The sequence below is a fragment of the Gymnogyps californianus genome, chromosome 1, assembly GCF_018139145.2.
Source record: "Gymnogyps californianus isolate 813 chromosome 1, ASM1813914v2, whole genome shotgun sequence".
Taxonomy (NCBI): domain Eukaryota; kingdom Metazoa; phylum Chordata; class Aves; order Accipitriformes; family Cathartidae; genus Gymnogyps; species Gymnogyps californianus.
Genome location: NC_059471.1, coordinates 212536741 through 212556401, shown reverse-complemented (window position 1 = coordinate 212556401; position 19661 = coordinate 212536741). Strand labels below are relative to the sequence as shown.

The 19661-nt window shown below is 41.5% G+C and overlaps 1 protein-coding gene across 1 annotated transcript in view; it reads left to right on the top strand.

Moving 5' to 3' along the window:
* The window catches only part of CELF2 (CUGBP Elav-like family member 2), a 377390-nt gene that overhangs the window by 260063 nt on the left and 97666 nt on the right, over window positions 1-19661 (top strand). The window contains exon 5 of the mRNA XM_050914110.1: window positions 17898-17980. Within this exon, the coding sequence (XP_050770067.1) occupies window positions 17898-17980 (83 nt within the window). The remainder of the gene's footprint in view (window positions 1-17897; window positions 17981-19661) is intronic.

Here is a 19661-nt window from a genome sequence, read left to right as displayed (position 1 = left end):
GATCTTTGTGCATCTTTATTGAAGCAAAGATCTGTTCTTGCTGATCTTACTGTAAAGGGCTGAAATTTTAAATAAGATTTAAAAGAAAATAGCACAAAGATCATTAGAGAGTGAGTAGGAGAAGGGAATGTGCCTACTTCTCCCTTTTTTTTTTCTTTCTTTTTGTCTTCTCATCTAACAGCATTTCTCCTACACTTGCCAAATCGAGCGTGTCAAAGGAGCAGACTTTCAAACTTTGGGTAGTTGCTCACAGTGTTGGAACAACGCCCTGAAAAAAAAAGGCTGGGGCATGCAGGGCTGAGGCTTTGATGACCTGACTCTGGGAGGCACTGCTCATGGAAACTCTGACGCTCTGGAAATGACAACGAGAGCAAGCCTGCAAACTTGGCTTGCTCTCACTGGGCGACTCAAACAGGAAAAATTCTAATACTTAATGAATTTTTTGTCATCCAGGGCATGTAAAGGGATCATCCACTTATGCCTTGTGTGGTTAAGAAAACCAAGAATTGCTCATCTTATTTATTGAAGTAGCTAATGTGCACTTCAGAGTGCCTAGATGTTAGCTTGTGGGAGAAGGAGGAGTGAACGTTAAGATTACTTTCAATGAAAATATTTATGTGGGAATAGATTGCTCAGTGAATATAGATCATCTGCAGCTGGTAGAATGATGATATAAACCTGCTTATATGTTTTATTAAATCAATAAACTATTTACATGAAAATGGAGGTGTCTGGATTGTGCAAACAGCTCTTTCAGAGGAGCTTTGCTTAGGGACAAGAAACGATTTTGCCATTTTGAAAGACTTCTGTTTCTCTTTCATGTGAAAGTGCTCTCTCACTGAAATTATTAAAGAAAACATTTTTCAACTCTGAAGTATTGCTGATATTTTGGCAGTGGCTGTGGCCAGTAGTCCAAGTGATGGGAACTGCTGAGCACTCAGAATTTAAACAAGTTGTGTTAACCTTGTGGTAAAAGAAATTTTATGCCTGGACAGGACATAAAACTTGGACCCATGTGGTTTTCTGGGTTTGAGGTATGATGGTACCTGCACGTGCCGGGAGCCGGGGCTCAGCATCCCTGGCTGCTCATGGCTGAGCTGCTATGGCCTTGGTCAAGAGAGGTGGGTCTCTAGATAGGGCAAGAGATCTCATGTTCCAGGATGCAAAGGTCTCAAGTTTGGAAATCTAACTTAATTGAAAAAAGACCTGCTAGTTCATCCAGCTCGTTGTCTGCCAAATCCACGCTTGTTCTGTTTAGTGCATTCCTAAATGTTTTGTCCAATTTTATTTGGAAGTGGACCATGGGATGCTGTTTCCAACTCCCCCCATCCTCCAAGATTAAATGTTTTATTATTGTACTGTAAACACACACAGTCCTAACTTTTTTTTTGGTATTTCGGTCCCCCCACTTTATTTATTTTCTGTTGTATAATCCCTGTTCTGCGCTAATACTGATGAACAGGAAGGATGCATATTCTGTCATGTAAAATAGTGCTGGGGATAAACTCTGCCTAAGATTTTGGCTGACCCCCTCATCAGGCTTAGCTCAAAAATTAATTTGTCATTACCCAGGTGCTGTGCACTAAGCTTTATTGGCATAGAGGAGCGCCACATACTGTATGTTCTTTGGAAGGAAAAAAAGTGGTCATGTAATCACTGAGACAGTAAACAGTCATTTCCAATCTAGTAATATTTTATATGAACTGGCACTGTATGTTGTATATCATCCATCTTGCTAATCCTTGTTCCACATTGCCTCCCACTTGAGGCCAAGAACATTACAGCTGTGCCAGAGAGTGGGTGGAAAAATAGCCTTACTATTAACCTAAGTTGAAAACATAATGGCTTTTTGAATGTCTTCATTCACAGATGCAGTAATACTAAAATATTAATACCCTTAAGTATAGAGAAACAGAACTTTCATTTAAAATCCATTGTCCATGTGTATTGCAAAAGTGAAAGCCTTAAAAAAGTGTTGTGAATGCCCTGTCCCTTTTGTTTGATGTTTTGTCTTGTAAATTCCAGTATTCTATAAAGAAGGAGTCAAAATATTCTTCAGAGTAGGTTTTGAGCAATGTTGCTGCCATCACTACCATTTTCTTGTCATAAATGAAGGAAGAGTTTCTCCAGTCTTCTGTTTTAAAACACAGGTAATAATCAAATGGATATTGAAACACAGATAATGACTTTTTAGTACCATGATCAAGCAGAGTTGCATTGCCAATGTCAGTGTTAGTTTAAATCTCAGCCCCAGTGGGATCAGAAGTATTCAAGATGCATGTGTTTTCTGGGAGCAACCATCATGAAGAGTAAACAACAAAACTACAAGCCTCACCTCATTAATCTTCATAGCACCCCAGCATCCTTGATTTACAAGCAGAAATGAGGGACCTAGCAATGAAAACTGAGTAAATCTGCAGCACAGCATCACTGAAAAGCCACAGAAAAAGGAGATGATGCTGTTCTTCAGCTATAGTCGTGGTTTGCCTTTGCTAGGTCTGTAACTCACTTCTGTGTATATCTTCCCAGGTGAAATATGAACCTTCCACAAAAGTCTTTGGGAGGTGTAAGAGTTGCTCTTGAATAGTATTCAGAAAAAAAAGAAATAAATCTTGATTGTACTAATTTATGACTAGCACGAACAAATGTGTCCCCTTTTAAAAAGCAAAAAAAGGATTCAAACCTACAGTGGATCAGGCCACGTGTTGTAAATCAGCCTAATTGTTTTAGAATTCAGAAGTGTTTCATCATTTTAAATTGGGCTTGTCTGATATTTAGTTCCACGTTTTTGGTAACTCTGCAGGACTAATATGTTGTTGCACATGAAAAGCTTTTTTTATCCTATCTTTTAAGACTGATGGAATGAGAGGAGGTTGACAAGTAATCGCTTAGTTATCTCTGTGTCAAAGCTTATGATATGCATTACAGTGAAAATGTGCAATATGCAGTTCCAGAAATAATTTTGCTATACATTAAGGTTTATCTTTCTTGCATACAAAATGCAAGAGTGAGTAATGCTGCAGTCTGATAGAGGATTTCAAATTGCTTGGAAATATCTTTAGATTTGCCCTAATAAGGCTTAGCAGGAGCCAAAATATTGTACAAGGTATGGGTCCGAATCTTACCAGGACTTCCCTCCAAGCACATCCTTATTCCCCTATCCCCCATCTCAGGCGGGAAAAGAAATTTCACATTTTTAGGACATCATTTTGCAGTTTCTCTGTTGACCCACTGCACTCTGTGGATAAATACGAGTCATCTATGAGTAGGGTTTTTTTTGTGAAAAGACCAAACAATGCTTGTTCCCAGTCAGAAATGGTGGCTGCAAAGCTCGTTTGACAATCTAACATGTAACCCACAATTCCTCAATTCTTCTTCAGGAAAAGTTTGCATAGTTTTTGCTTAACATAGATATTTTAAGCGATAATAACATGTTGAATAAAAGACGAGGGCACACTGTAACATCAACTAAAGGATACTGCTACCAAAATATTATGATTGTTCAGGTTGGTCTTCATGCGAAATGAACGCTGATTAAAAGAAAGAGCCTTTTGTCAGAGAAGGAGCAGAGGCTGAAGACAAAACACTGTACAAGGACCCCTTGGATTTTTTTATTTATTTTATTTTGTGGGTTTTTTTAGCTTTCAGATAAGACTGGGGACTTTGTTCTAAAGCTCTATGAGTTTTCTGGTAGCGAAGCACCGTTAAGCTGCACATCCGTGATATTTTGTTGGACATGTTCCTGCGGCTGCCATGGTGACCTGCGGAGAACGCCGTACAGAATCATGCTACTCCAAACGTGATTAGATACATTCAGGATCCACATGCTATTGATGCCAAGGAACACTGAATAGTTTCATCTACTTTGCAGACAAGCTTCAGTGTAAGCCCTCCTGCCACTGCCTGCTCAAGGCCACCTTTGACAGCCGCAGGAGCCAACACATAGCTGTTTAGGCACTCGTTTTGTTCCTTTTCTCTATTTTTCCTTCTCCCTCTGATTAAGTTGCCAATCATCCAGCTTCTTTCTCTTCGTGTCTTGATAAGTTGCCAATCATTTCATACAGCCTGTACCTCTCTAGCCAAGTATTTCTCTTGTCATAACTTGGAAACAGGCTGCTGGAGATTTATTTTAAATCTTGATCTGATTAAATGCCACATCTTGGTCTTTGGCGAGCCATAGGGCCTATATGGGTACTATCTTGTTCGGACTGCTCTGAACTGGTATTAATTAGAGGACTTGAGGCGTGTCCCATGGGTCGTCCAACACACTCTCGATATTCCCTTCCCTTAATAGATATTAAATATTGGTGAATAGATTTTTTAATCAGTTTTCCAGGTCATACATGGTTGATAGCAGCAAGAAAGAAAACATCAGTTGTATGAAGACTTCTGGGGGGAATAACATATTTATTTGTATGATACATGGATTTTTACTGTTTTGCTCTGGTTATCGAATCATTTATACAAAGATTGCAAAGTAGTGGCTTTATTTAGGAAGGTTTTCAGGAAGTAAATAGCAATGGGAAATTAAGCAAAGCTGAAAGTGTTTACCGTGAAAAGTGTCTTTAAAATTAATGTTTGTGAGATTGCGAAATAGTTTTCTGGGGAGATTATGGGAAGCCTGATTCTGGGAAATCTACAGATAGGACCAGATAAAACTTCGGAAGAATTACATGTGGAAGCGTAATGCTGTCCTCTCTGGGAGGGGAGCTTAGCTGAATTTTCCTGCCTCTAACGGTTTTATAATTCTATTAAAACTGCTTTCCTAGATTTGCAAGATAACATTTTCCCCCAGTATTTATACTTCATTAGCTCATTTTCCAGTCACAAGGAAAAGACTGTATGAATCATCTTAGCTTTTCTCTCTCATTTTGGAAGTACATGTGTTACACGTCTATTCTGCATCTCCCTTCATTGATTTTGCATTAGTTAATCATCAGACAAAAATGAAGAAGAAGAAGAATAAACTGGGATAGCAATCTCTTACCACAAATATTTTCCTTGCTCCTATGAGGCTGCCCAGACAAGGTGAAACATGAGCTGTAATCCTTCATCAGGACGCTTTTTATTTTTACACTGTTAGTCTGTGCAAAACAAGATGCTGTACAAGGGGCAAACGTGAGTCAGGCTGGGAGGCTGTTGTGAGATACCTCTCAAATATCTTTGAGCTTGAGCTTTCTGAGCATGGATCCCCCACACGAAGTGTGTTCTTCATTCTCATTGCTTGTGCTCATTAAGCGCTGCCATTTATTTTTGTGTGTCTGCACAAATATATGGCTTTATTACTAAAGTGGTTTGTTTATCTTTGCTGCTGCTGCATTTATTTTAGCGCTCATCTAAACAATTAATTAGGGAAACACTTGAGTGCCGAATACACTTCTTCAGATACTACTCAGTTGGGTTTTTTTTATTTCCAAGAGCATCAAGCATTTTAAGAAAAACATGTTTTGCAGTTTTTTCTAACCATGCCTTTTTCCCCCTTGTTTGAAGCTTCCACAGGCAGAGTATATTGCTTTGAAAGATCATGGGCCCTGTTGAGAGTTCAAAGCCAAGTAAAGATGGTGCTTAAAGTTCAAAGGCTCTGTGGAGTTGCATCTTCATCTGCATAAAATTGTTTCAACCAACTAGAAAGATAGAAAAGTTGCCAGGAATTTCTTCTATTTCTTTTTTATTATTATTATAAAAAAAGCTTAATTGGGGAATAAATGTGTCACTGCTAACAAGTTCAGGGAAAGTGAAGCTCCTTAGATGAAACACTGCTTGAAGGTGTACACAGCATAGGAAAGATTTGACATGTGCTGTGACCCTCTGAGAGTGAAACTGTGAATGCCTAGAAATCAATACAAGATATGTAAGAGTTTATAATGTTGAAGTCAAGAAAGAATTGAAAGTGTTTTACTGCATCTTGGGTACATGGAGCAGGGAGTGTGATGTATTCAGACAATGGATTTAGACCCAAGTTTTAAAGATGGGGAAAAGTAACACATTTCTAAGAAAAAAAGCTTTCAAATAGATGAAAATTAGCTCCCTTCAAATAGTGTGTATATTGTAGCAAATCATGACTCAGAGTGGAGGCTTTGTCAGTTCTTTGACCGGCAGAGCATGTAGCCCCCTATTAGGTGTCTTGGCCAAAAGCAGTAAAATATGGGGCTGGGGGCTGTTGGGGGAAATAGGTCTTCCTTGGTTCAAGTTCAGGGCACTTTGAGGCAATATTTAACCTAGAATTTCTTCCCATGCTGCTTAATCGCCCCTTAAGGCAACTCGAATGTCTTGTATTGATTTCTTCCGTTTCCTACAAGCAAACTTTTGGAGGAAGCGTGCCAGACTGTAGTGGGTTAGATGGAAGCAGCGCTTGCAAGTGTTGCTCTGCTGTTACTCACGTCGCTATTATTGCAGTATCTTTTTACCTCACTTTTTTTTTTTTAAATGGTTTCTTCACAGTATTCCTTTGAGCTCAGGACATTTTATTCTTTCCATTTTACAAGGAGAAGCTAGGGCACAGGGAGATTAAAGGCCAGATTGTTCAAAAGCATTTAGGTATTGAAAGATTGATGGGCATTGAACATTATTTTCAGAAGAACTTCAACACCCTATTCCTAGAAATGAATTATCCAAGGTCAGATTTTAGATTCTCTTGCAAAAACGGTATCCAAGTCTTCCAAATCCAGATAAGTGTTGAAACCAACCCATACACCGTGTTCTTACCAAGTTTCTGGGTAAGGGACAGGTTTGGGTTTTTGTTGTTCTTTTTTTTAGTGGGTTTTCATTAAGTGTCAGCAATAACAATCTTTCCACCCTATGCCTTCTTTTATAACTCCTTCTCCGTGGACCTCTTCCTCTTTTGTCTCTTTGTACTGCTAGATCTGGCTTTTCCTATGCTGTCTTTAGAAGACACAAGCTCAGAGTTTTAGAGCTGTCAGGGCTGTGGGTGGATAGGTGGTCTTGTAATACTGAAGGAATGTGTGGGATTTAAACAAAACTTCATCATGTCAGATACAGCAGGACTGGATAAACTGTAACTTTAAAAATGCATCATAATATCAGCTTTTGAATTCATAAATTTCTTGATATATTTCTGAAAACAAGGCATGATGCAAGACATTCTTATTGTCTTGCATGTCTGTGGCAACATGTGCCATGCTGAGATTTTAATGTCTCTGGTTCTGTTTCTAAAAAAAAAAAAAAGATTAATTCCTGTGTTCTTGCTATGAAAAAAATTCATCTTGTGTGTGAAATTTGCTAGTGAATGAGAGCTGGTTCCCAACTGATGAGTGCAACAATAAAACAGTAGTTTAACTGATGTTGTCTGCTAAAGTTAAATAAGCTTGCAATATATTTCTGAGGAAGTTAAGCTGTGTTAGAAGGGTTGTTGTGGAAAAGCCTTAAATTCCTTCATTGCCATTTCACAGAATCACAGGCTGGCTGAGGTTGGAAGGAACCTCTGGGATTCATCTCATCCAGCCCCTGCTCAAAGCAGGGTCACCTACAGCAGGTTGCTCAGGGCTGTGTCCAGGCAGGAGTTGAATATCTCCAGGGATGGAGGGTCCACAACCTCTCTGGGCAAACCGTGCCAGTGGTTGATCACCCTTACAGTAAAAATGTTTTTCCTTATTTTTAAATGGAATTTCTTGTATTTTAATTTGTGCCCATGATCTCTTGTCCTGTCACTGGGCACCACTGAGAAGGCTCCATCTTCTTTACTTCCTCCCCATCAAGTATTTATATACATTGATAAGATCCCCCCCTGAGCCTTCTCTTCTCCAGGCTGAACAGTCCCAGCGCTCTCAGTCTCTCTTCATATGTGAGGTGCTCCAGTCCCTTCGTCATCTTCACGGCCGTTCACTGGACTCCCTCCAGTATGTCCACATCTCTCTTGTACTGGGGAGCCCAGAACAGGACCCAGCACCCCAGAGGCGCTCAGCAGGGCTGAGCAGAGGGCAGGGATCACCTCCATTGGCCTGCTGGCAGCTCTCTGCCTGATGCAGCCCAAGATGCCATTGGCATTTAACCAGTCAAAATAATTTCCAATACAGAACAAAGATTTTTCATAGTGACAGTATAGATTTGTAAATTGCAATTAACTCTCAAAGTCAAAGATTTGAAGATTTTAAAGGGCTAATTTTATGGTAAAGCTATGCTATTCTGAGTATTTTTCACTACAGAGTTGCCTCCTAGTTAGATTAGGACTTGAGTGGCTTCTCAGGAGTCGCAGTGCAATTAGAGGTTTCATCAGAGCAGTGGTCTGGAACGGTTATCAGGGAAAACCAGTCTTTAGTGATCTTTCTCAAGCATTCAAGTGAAAGAAAACATAGAAAGAAATCCAGGACTATATGAAGTGTGTGCTAGGAAGTTTGATTTGCTACTAGTGAATATCGGGGTTGGAAACTGTAGGGCTTTGGAAATGTCATTAGGGCAAGATGTGTCCCTGCCTACTTTAATGTATGTAAACATTATCTTTTGTAGAGTCTTTTTGAATTGAAATACAGTGTCACACCAGTTTTCTGCTGTAAGAATGGATTAATAAGGGAGGACATCTTAATTTTTCATTTCCATTTTTTTTAGCATCTGTGCTCTCAACCCTCTTTCTCTGCTATATCCAAAGATGCATTTAGCAGATGGACAAACTTAGGAATTAACTTGCACAGAGGACATGTTAATTCATTTCAAAGCCAGTAAACTCAAATCAGTAATTGTTACCTGGCCAAGGAAAAAGGAAACAATGACCATCTGCTAGGAAGAAAAGAGTAAGGATTTATATAAGGGGAGAAGAAAGTGAATTAAAGATTAAGGAGAATTAGTGCAAGAATAAGAAGGAAAAGAAGAAAAGAAAAGGTAAAGGGGAAATGAGGAGAAGGCAGCACAAGAAATAAGTGATTATTTGTGTTGTAGTTTCATTTAGATGTCCCCTCCAAATTCGAGATTTCTTTGTGATACAATGTATATACATAGTGACAGGCCTTGTTTAGAATTTCTAATTTAAAAAAATATTTCTTGTCTCTCCTGTGTTTTGTGTATATTCTTTTCTATATTTTACAGGTGGGAAGTACAGTGACTTCCCATGGGAGACTCCTCACAGAGCTAGAGACTGGAATACCGTCTCCCACCCTCTCCCCCTGCTGTCCTACTTCCCTGAGATTTTTTTTTCCAAAAGCTCTGATAGGCAGTTTTTATTGTAAGACGTATGGACTGATGTACAAGATCCCAATTATTCTCTACCACGGAGATCTAGAAATGTGAACGGACCAAACATGAACTCGACAAGAGGGGCTGAGCAGCCGCTTTGATTTTCTCACTGGTGTTGATTGACTGACAGCCTTCCATCTCACGGGGCTGGGAAAGCAATGACTCTCCCAAGGGATTTACACAGGGTGGGTGCTTGGAGGGGCTGACAGAGGAGGAACATCCGAGGCCAGGCCAGTGGTGTTTCCATCAACCTGCAGTTCAGGATGTTGATGCAGTAGTGATATGCCCATCCAATACCACTGACTGGTCACCTATATCTTCACAGCATTTTCTGAGTTTATGTTTGGACATCTCTCATCCACTAGTCAGCCCAGAACATTACAGCTCAGCTTACATCCCAGCATGCAGTGATGGTTTCTTTAGGGACAGATAAGTTAGTAATGACATGAAATTGCCTTGATGCTATAAACCTGATTTGTGTGTATTTATTTACCCTGCCACCACCTATATAATCTAATTCTGCATCTGCTTTTTTTTTTTACTCCTTTATCACCATCTAGTGCAAATATCGAATGAGTATTACCAAGCTGTAGATGTGGAAGTTGGCCCCTTTCTTCAAAAGTAAACCAGAGAGTACCAGCGTGCTGCCTATTTGCTTCCCGGTCATTACGCAGTCAGCAGGAGAGTTCAGGAATTTGCAAAAGCTGTCATTGTCCTGTATGAAAAAATGTACATTGGAATTCTTCAGATACTTTTACAGCTATTAGCCATTTAAAACTGTTTAATATAAGTGGCTTATTTCAGAGAGCAAGAAAAGCAGATTCTGGCAATTTTGCCCTTGATATCTTTTCTATCTGTGTCGCACTTCAGTCAAAATTTACATAACAATGGGTAGGGAAGTGTTGTGGCACACGAACCGGTGCATATTAGTTCTTAGTTGCTTTCCCAAAAGGCTTGAAAATGCAGCAGATTTAATCTAGGTCAAAAAAAAAAAAAAAAAAAAGGGAAAAAAAACCACTTCCATTTTGTAGGCAGAGGACATTTATAGAGAGCATTTTTATTCACAAGGGTACGGGAATGACAGAGTGCGACGCCTCCAAGAGAGCTCCCCGGTGCAGCTGAAGGCTGACAGCAAACTAGGACTTGTGGCCAATTAACAGAAAGGCCGTCATAACTTGCAAGGCAAGGAGAGAAAAAATTGAGCTCCATGGGATCATTTTTCACTGGCCATTTACAGGGCTATTACCGGCCTGGAGCATTTCTGCTTTAATGCGATAGGGGCGGTTCGGGGCATGCTGGGGCTGGTGCATTGCCGCCCTGGATGTTATAACCGGGAGGAAAAATAGAGCACAGGGTGGAATTTGGCACGTCCCGGTTGTGAATCCTTCTCGCATGTGAGCCCCTGCCTACATTCAGCTAATGTATTAATATTAGAAGTGGCATCGCTATAATATGTGCTGTCATTAGAGTGGCGATGCGGTTTCCTGGCTGGTGACAGGATTGGTAATACGGTTTCCATCAGGGTGCCAATTATATCAAACTATTAGCAAACCTGAGCTAATTGGGAGGCGGCGGCGTTAAAGGTTGATTTCTGCAGTATATGGCAATTCTATCAGGGATTGCTTTGGGAGTGAATCATTGCCATCGTACTCTTGAGTGACTCCATATACAATAGAGCAAGAGGACGGTGCAGGTAGGAATCAAAATGCATCCCTGCCTTAGCCACCTTCTTTTTCTGTTCAGCGGAATTACAGAAATAGTCGGATTTTTACTTCTGGAAACGTTTTTTGCTTTCCTTTGTCAGTAATGTCTGTATTTGCTATTCAGGCAGTTCATGGTTTTCTCTGTTTTTGTATGGAATCACCCAACCAAAATCTCTAAGACTTGAAACACCTCTCCTAATACTAGACTGGTGTCTTCCATGCAGGCTAGCTAATTGCACTAAAATCTGTAATAGAGAAGAAATGCCGGACAAGGTTCCCATTGCAGTGCATCAAATTTAACGAATGTGAAAAAGCTTGTTGACCAACCATGCAGCTGAACTCCTGTAGCAATAGGTCTTTTCAGTGGCTTCAGTGGAAGAGAATTTTTGATGTCTTCATGGCCTTTTGGAAAATAACAGTGTAGGTCATGGTGGGTTTGGTTGCAAATCACACTGTTCAGGCAGCTGTTTGTGATTTACGGAGCACGTATTTCAGCGTTCGCGTGAACAGCTGGAATGCAAGAGACCCTTTGTTGTGGTTTAACCCCAGTCAGCAACTAAGCACCACACAGCCGCTCGCTCACTCCTCCCTCCCTGCCCTGCGGTGGGATGGGGAGGAGAATCGGGGAAAAAAAGTAAAACTCGTGAGTTGAGATAAGAACAGTTTAATATCTGAAATAATAATAATGATGATGATAATAATAATAATAGTAGTAATAATAATAATGATGATGAAAAGGAAGATAAGTAAAAGAGAGAGAAATAAAACCCAGGAAAAACAAATGCTGCACAATGCAATTGCTCACCACGCGCTGACTGATGCCCGAGCAGCGATCCACCCCTCCCGGCCAACTCCCCCCAGTTTATATACTGGGCATGACATTCTATGGTATGGAATATCCCTTTGGCTAGTTCGGGTCAGCTGCCCCGGCTGTGCTCCCTCCCAGCTTCTTGCACACCTGCTTGCTGGCAGAGCATGGGAAACTGAAAAAGCCTTAACTTAGGATAAGCGCTACTTAGCAACAACTAAAGCATCAGGGTGTTATCAACATCATTCTCACACTAAATCCAAAACACAGCACTGTACCAGCTACTAAAAAGAAAGTTAACTCTATCCCAGCTGAAACCAGGACACTCTTTTAAACCAGGACACTCTTTTAAAAGGCAGCCCTGTTAAATCATAGTGTAATGTTTAAATTTTGGTAGTGGAAGAATGAATGTGGAAATCAGGAGAGGAACATTTGAAGGGGAAAAAAAAGAAAAAGAAATCCTCCTTAACTTAAACTAGCTTGAACTGTGCTGGATTGACAAGAAGCTACTGTCCCCATTGAGATTCCAAGCTTGTATGAAGCCAGCACCTGTTCTGCTTGCAAATGCACACACAAAAGTGAGCTTCATTCACAGAAAGAAAGAAACATAGCGGGACTTCACTCATTTAGCCTTCCAGGGCCTTCAGTCCCTTGATCTGTCAGCCCCTTAGAATTCAAACGCAGCCTTTAAAGGAATTTTCAATTCACAACATGATGACTTTGTTGATGTCCTGAATGTGAATGTATTTTGAATTGAATTTGTCTGCCAAGATTCCATTACTTGCTAAAAGAATACAGAGTTCAATCATCAGATAATCATTATAGCTGTTTTGAAGTGTTTATTTTATTAGTCTAGAAGGTAAAGCAAATTTCATACTTTTAAGTTGTTGCAGGCTTTGCAGGCACACTGATAAGCTCTTGTATTTCTATACCCTATGGTTAGGGTTCAGATACTGGCAGCAGGTGATAATATGCACAACGCAGCAGAGATCCAAACTGACAAATTTTGACAGTTGAAAACTATAGAAACTCACAACTCAGACCAACAGATATGAGGGATTTTTTTCTCCTACATCTTTTCTCTTTTAATTCCCAAAAGTTAAATTTTCACGCCTGGGAAATTGCAGCACATTTTTCTTCAAGCAAATCAAAACCTCAGAGCATCTTGTAGAACAACATGTTTTAATTCCTGTCCACGTCCAAGAGTTACTTTCTCATATTGATGCACACGTGTAATTCCTGGTAACTTTAACCTAGGAAAAGTATATTCAGTTTAGGGAGCTGTAAGAGACTTTTTCATACCCGAAGCAAGATGGAAGTTGCCGTATTCAATCAAGCATGAAATCCTGGCTGAGAGATTAAGCCTCTTACACAGATCCCAGTGCTGTTAAATGCCAGCAAGGACTGCGTAAGCCACATCTCCGAGTGGAGAAGAGCTTCCTTTTGTTAGTTGTTCAAAATTAGGAATGTAAACAGCTCTCACGGAGTAATTAGTCTGTGTTTGAATTGGGAGAAAGTGATAAAAAAAACGACATGACGTTGCTCCTAGCGATGTCATATGGCTGTATCTTACAGCCTAACAAAGCCGAGTCTGCTCTGCTGGGTGGATGGGGCAAGGGTTTCACAGGTGGCTAATGTGGGTCGTAGAGCAGAAGTCGCACAGGAGGAGAAGTCCTGTTGCGGGAGGTCACTAGCAGCTCTTTGAAAAAATCCTTGTGCTCGTAGGAAGAATGGCATTTTTTGAAGTTTCATGGTGAAAACTCTGCAATCTGTCGTAATTCCACAATGCGCACAAACGTCCTCCAGAAACCCAGGTTCGCTGTCAGCAGAAATTCATGGGTACAGTGGCGTGAGATTTCTCACCATTCGCTCTTTTTTTGCCCATCTCTGACTTCTAAATGGTTGCTTTAGTGAAGCCGTGGCTGCATGATCCCCATGTAATCCGTTGCTGCCATCTTTGACAGTGACTCAAGTAAAGCTGTTTCTAGCCATACACAAGGCTGTTTGCCCCTGTCCGTGTCTTGCTAAACAGGTTTCCGTGGAAATTAAATAAATAAAATCTCCACCACTGGTGCTAATTGGTGCCTTTGGCAGCCTGAGCAGGGGCTTGTGAATTGAATGTGTCATGGAGAATTGAATGTGTCAACTCTCTCCCAATGGCTGGGACCTGGAGGTCTTTTTCTGGCACTAAATTTCCTTTGAAAAAAGAAGAAGAAGAAAAAAAAGAGAGAGAGAGAAAACAAGCTGAAATAAGAGATCTTTTCCCTTTTTTTAATGAGGTGTTGAAGTTGAGCATTGTAGTGTACACACTGCAGCGTTTTCTCATCAGATGCTCTGAGAAGTAGGGCTGGTTTCTGCCTTTGTTTCTCAGGCATCCCATTTGTTGCTATTAGACGCTGTGCAGCACGGGGTGGCAGGTTTTATTCAGTCTGTTCAAGCATCTGGCAGGATAGCCATGAAGTTGTTGCTGATGTCCTTAAGGGACTGTAGGGATCCACATGATTCATTCAGCATTTTTCTAGGTACAAAGAAGAAATGTCTTACGCTGTAGTAAATACGGTTCCAAGTAGAGCACAACCAGCTTACCAAAACACAGGAGATTTGCTGCTTTGGAGGCACTGACTGGCAGCACGAGCTCCTGTTCCTTTGGTCGAGAAGATACTAACCCACATGGAGTTAAACTGGGCTGTATTTCAGGCTGTTGAGGATCGGCAGAACCATGTGCACAAACCAATTCACCTTTTAAATTATCCTGACTAGGAGGGGAGAAGGTTATCACTGTCAGGCTTTGAGTTATTTGGATGTCAGAAAAGTTTAGTTGTGGTTCAAGCTGCTGCCAAGTTTGTTGGTGATGAAGCCAAGATTATGTATGCAGAGGGCTGGAGAGAGGAGAGTTGGGTTTTTTTTCTTTTCTCTTAGTAGGAAATGTACTTTTTTTTTTCCAGCAGTGTCACTGATTTGTCTTTGGAAATATTACTTTTTCTTAGGGAGAATGGAGGAAGGAAAGTCGTTTCCTAGTTGTCTTTCAGCAGGGGCCAGCTACCAGTCCTAAAGCACAGATTAGCCCTGTCCTCTAACACAGGCGTCTTCCCTTCCAATATTTCCGCAGAAAGGACTGAATTTGGTACTTTCTCCTACGGGATGTAGTACTGAGCCAAAGGGATTTTTACACTGGAGGCATCCTGAAAGCCGGCCCGTTGGAGCTGCAGTGGTTTGCATAACTTGGCAGCGAGCACCTCTGGAAAGTCCATAGGCTGAGCTATAGTGTTTCCTTTGGGACCATGTGCACTTTTGCTTTTTCTGTTCTTCTGTGTTTTCTTATTTTCTTTTTTTAGTCCAGCCCTGACCTCTTTAGCAGATAGCTTCAGAATCAGGTGTCCACAACTGGTGTCCATGCTCTCCTCAAGCCACAGCAAACCATCTCTTGTTTTGTTGAGTTTTTTCAAGAAGACACGAGCAAAATGAGTCCAGAGAAAGATTTTATTCATGTGCATTTTCAGATATGTCGGTCTGTGAGCTTAGAAGTCTCCATTTTTGTCAGGGTCCAATGACCTGCCTGAAACATCTGCACGTTTCCCATTAAGCTACTGTTTTCTCCCAGTCCTCATTCACAGAGACATTTTTCTTTCCTGCGCTATTACTTCCCAAAAATGACTAGTTAAAGGGTATTTCACAGCATATTCATCTTTCAAGTGCAGTTCTTTCAAGTAGTGCCAAGAACGATAAACCAATAGATTTCAAACTTCTCCTTGTCGGAATAAACCCACAGAGCTGAAATCTAAAATGAAACTCTTCGGATCCATGGTAAAGGACATCGCAATTGCAAAGTCATGACTACTGCTTGATATTTTCCGCTCTGAATCCTCTCTCCTGGTTAAAAAGCTTTATATTAAAAAGCTAATAAACCAAATGAAGAAACAACAGAAGATAGACTTTGGAGCTGGCTGGCAGGATAGAAAAATGTCTCAATGTTTTCTCAAAGTCGCACTAATAAATGTCACAAATTCAGATTTGTTTCCCATTTTCATTCCGGAGTAAAATAATTTAAATTTGCAGAATTTTCCAGTGGAATAGAAGACTTAGAAACACTCACAGGAAGCACAAACCTTAACAGGCTGTGGCTGTCTGTAATACTCATCCCTGCAGAACAATGTTCGGCTCACTGAAATAATTATTAAACCATCCCTATCGTAAACTGTGACATTTTAAGGAACCTGTTGGCAGTATGAAAAATCTTTCTCTCAGCTGCGTTAAGTCTGCATTACCTGCCTGCCCGTGTATTGTATTGCCTGCAAGTGCTTTTCTGCGTTAGGGATAAACTCACTGTATTCCAGCTGGGAATACATGATTACCTTTGCTTGTTATAAAGGTAATGGTCGTCGCTGGCCTGGCTGCAAAGCCGGAGGGAGAGTTCACAGTGCAATGCACAGCTTGAGCCAAGCGAGAGGCAGCGGAGTTCTGGATTCAGCCCTTCCTTCCAAGGTGTGGTAGGGGCCACCTCCATACGGTTACTTAAAAGGTTTGCTGGCTGTGTTCTCCTATGCACGCTTTCTCCTAGGTCTCCTTTACTGTTATGGGGATGCTGCGAGGTTGGACAAAAGCAGGCATATCAGGTGGGATGTGCTGTTTCACCTTGGTCAACATTAGGGAGACGATGCTCTGAGGGAACACCGAGGCTCGAGAGCCGGGGTTTCTTCTATCTACTGTTTGGTTTTGACATTTCTCTGGAGTTGCAACAAATCTCTGTCTGTGATTAGGAGAATAGGATTGTTTTCTGAGTCATCAGTAAAATCTGCATCATCTTGTTTGATACAAAGTAGGTTTTTACTTCAGTTGCCACTTCTGCCTCCCAACCAGCATTAGCCAGCAGGTTTTTCCTCTCCCCATAGCAGCTGGGTCCCTGAGCACCCCATCTGCAGCCACTGAGCTCTATAGGAGTTTTGGGGTCTCTTCTTAATGTGACATGGCTCCAAAGCAGGGGCTGCCCATGTCCACGGGACAAGGGCTGCATTCAGCCCCACCATATTTCCCCATATTAGAGTAGCAACAGATTCGTCTCTAAGGGTGTTCCTACATCACTGATTTACTGTGCTGGGTGGGAGGTATTTAAGTGTGAATTTTCCTTGTGTCTATACCTGCAATCTTGTGTTATGCACATAAGTGTGCGAGTGATGCTCATAAAGTGGTTTCCCTCCCGCTGGAAGTAAAGTTGAAGTCACAAGCTGGGATGTCACGTTGAGCATCCCACCCGCAACATGGATGCAAGGTCCTCCCGCGGTAAGCTCTCCACACGTGCCCCATGCATGCCTAGGAGCAGGCTTCATTGCTGTGGGACATTACAGATTGCAGCAAGTCAAATCCTGGTCCTTGTTTCTTTGTCCCACGCCTGTCATGTTATAGCTCTTCCCTGAGGATCTGCCCGTGAGCCCTGACCTCACCCTGGGGCTGGTGTTGAGCTGCCTGGGTTGCGTGTGCTGCGGGAAGAGTTACTTTAAATGTTTGCGGTGGAGAAAGTGGCAACAACCTGTGTTTGGTCCCACAGACCACCCAGTTGGACCATGCTGCCAAAGGGAAAACCACAGGATTAAGGCACCTAAAACTGTGCTTCACTGAAGGTTACACAGACGCAGGGTGAGCAGAGCCTCACTTAACGCTGTCAACCATCAGTAGCTTCCAGTGGCGAATTCTCCTGTAGCTTATTTTTCATTCTTGCAACTGAGATGAGTGTCCTACCTCCAGTCCCACCTGCTTTCAAATAGGGGGGGAACAAATCTTAGCTCTTATATATAAGGCCCTTTAAATAAGGTCCTGCTTTAACTTGATTTTCCGCCTGGGATGCAACAATGAATTCCTGCTGCTTCAGCTTGCCATGTTACTTATATTCAAAGCATAATGGGGAGCCTTCAGAAAAATATAACCTTATTTACACTGTACAAAGCCAATTGGATTTTGGTTAACTTAATTTCTAAGTGATTACAGTTCACTAACAATGTAGGTGTGCTATAGACGCAATGCACAGGGGGTGACTTTTTATTTTAAACCATGCAAGCTTTCTTTTATTCATGTCATTCAGGCAGCCTCATGATAATTCACATTTCCAGCTTTCATGATGTGTTGTTCAACCACTGTTTTTTCTCCCTCCCTATTGTACTCTCACAAATCATACTCACTAATTTCTGAAAGCTTTTCATTTCTCTCTATAGGTTGTTGTTTCGTAACATTTTATACAAGAAAAGCTGCTCTTGAGGCACAGAATGCACTGCACAATATTAAAACTTTACCTGGGGTGAGTACATTTACTTTTTCATCCTAATTATTTTGTCGCCAGAAAAATAGCCCTTTTGCTCAAGATGCTGCTTGGTGCCCCAAATGACCTTGATGTCTTCAAGGGAGGGTGGCTAACCTGATGGTCTGTCCTGTAACGGTGCCAGCCCTGTAGCAATGGCATCATCTCAAAAGGCAGTTGCTCTTCTGTAGAAAGTCCCTTGGCTGGAAACAGTGCTGATTCCTGCTGACTAGAGGCAGTTACTGAAGTGCAAGGTAGATTCAATTTTTTTTTTTATTTAAGGGGGAGGGAGGGGGGAAAAAAACATATGGCAGAACAACACTGCATCACTGGGGCTTCTAGTTTGAAAAGGGAGAGAAGAGGAAAAGACAAAATACGGCCAACTTTGTTAAATGCAACCTTTATCCACATGGTTTCTAAACAACCTGACTGCATTGGTGTGGTGGCTGCACATCGGCGTACCGTAGAGCGTGGTACCACATAGCTACTTGCACAGTGTCATCCTGTTCCCTGCCACCACCTCTCCTCAGCAACCTGTTCTCACTGATACCTCACACCGGGGGCTGAAACAGTCGCGGTTGTGTTGTACAAACCGTAGCTTGCGTTACCCTACTGTAGTTCAGATTTAAGTTACAGGGCTAGACAGAAGTATATCGCTGGTAATTGCATGACCTAACTCTGACATTTTCTTGTTCTAATGTTTTTATTTCTTCTGCTGAACATGGCTAAATACTTTGGGGATGGGAAAGGAAAAATATAAAGGATGGAGGTATATTCCCTCTTGATGTAGGGGAAGTGTTCAAGTATATGGTTGGAGTGTATGGTTACAGACACAAAAATACAAAAATGTATACAACACTATAAATAAATAGAACATTGACTGGACTGACAGTTATATGGCCAATACCTCCTTTAGTTCCTACGTGCTGTGTGTGAAATTGGACACTATGTGTTTGAAAAATTCACATCTGGCCAGATCACTTTATGCAACTCCTGTTAGGAAAGCCACCTCATCTGTCATGGCAATGACCAATGTAGAGAAGTATGTCAGATAGTTACCCATGAATCCTGCTAATTTCCCAAGGTAAAATGGGAGTCCTCTGTCCTTTGCAAGCGAAAATGCTGGAAGAGGTGGTAGGAAATCTGCAGAGGTAGGCCAGCTTCAGGAAAATAAAAGAAAAATTGTGGCACTTCAGATTCAAATTATGTTTTTGTCGTGGTTTAACCCCAGTCAGCAACTCAGCACCACGCAGCCATTTCCCCCTCCCCCTCCCAGTGGGGTGAGGAGGAGGAAAGGAGAGAAAAAAAGTAAAACTCGTGGGTTGAGATAAGAACAGTTTAATAACTAAAGTAAAATATAATACTAACAACAGTAATAATGAAATATAATAATAATAGTAATGAAAAGGAATGCAACAAAAAAAAAAGGAAGGGGAGGGAAGGAAAAAAACCAGTGATGCACAATGCAATTGCTCACCACCCGCTGACCAATGCCCAGTTAGTTCCCAAACCGCGATCCGCGCCTCCCAGCCAACTCCCCCAGTTTATATACTGGGCATGACGTTCCATGGTATGGAATACCCCTTTGGCTAGTTCGGGTCAGCTGCCCCGGCTGTGCTCCCTCCCAGCTTCTTGCACACCTGCTTGCTGGCAGAGCATGGGAAACTGAAAAAGCCTTAAC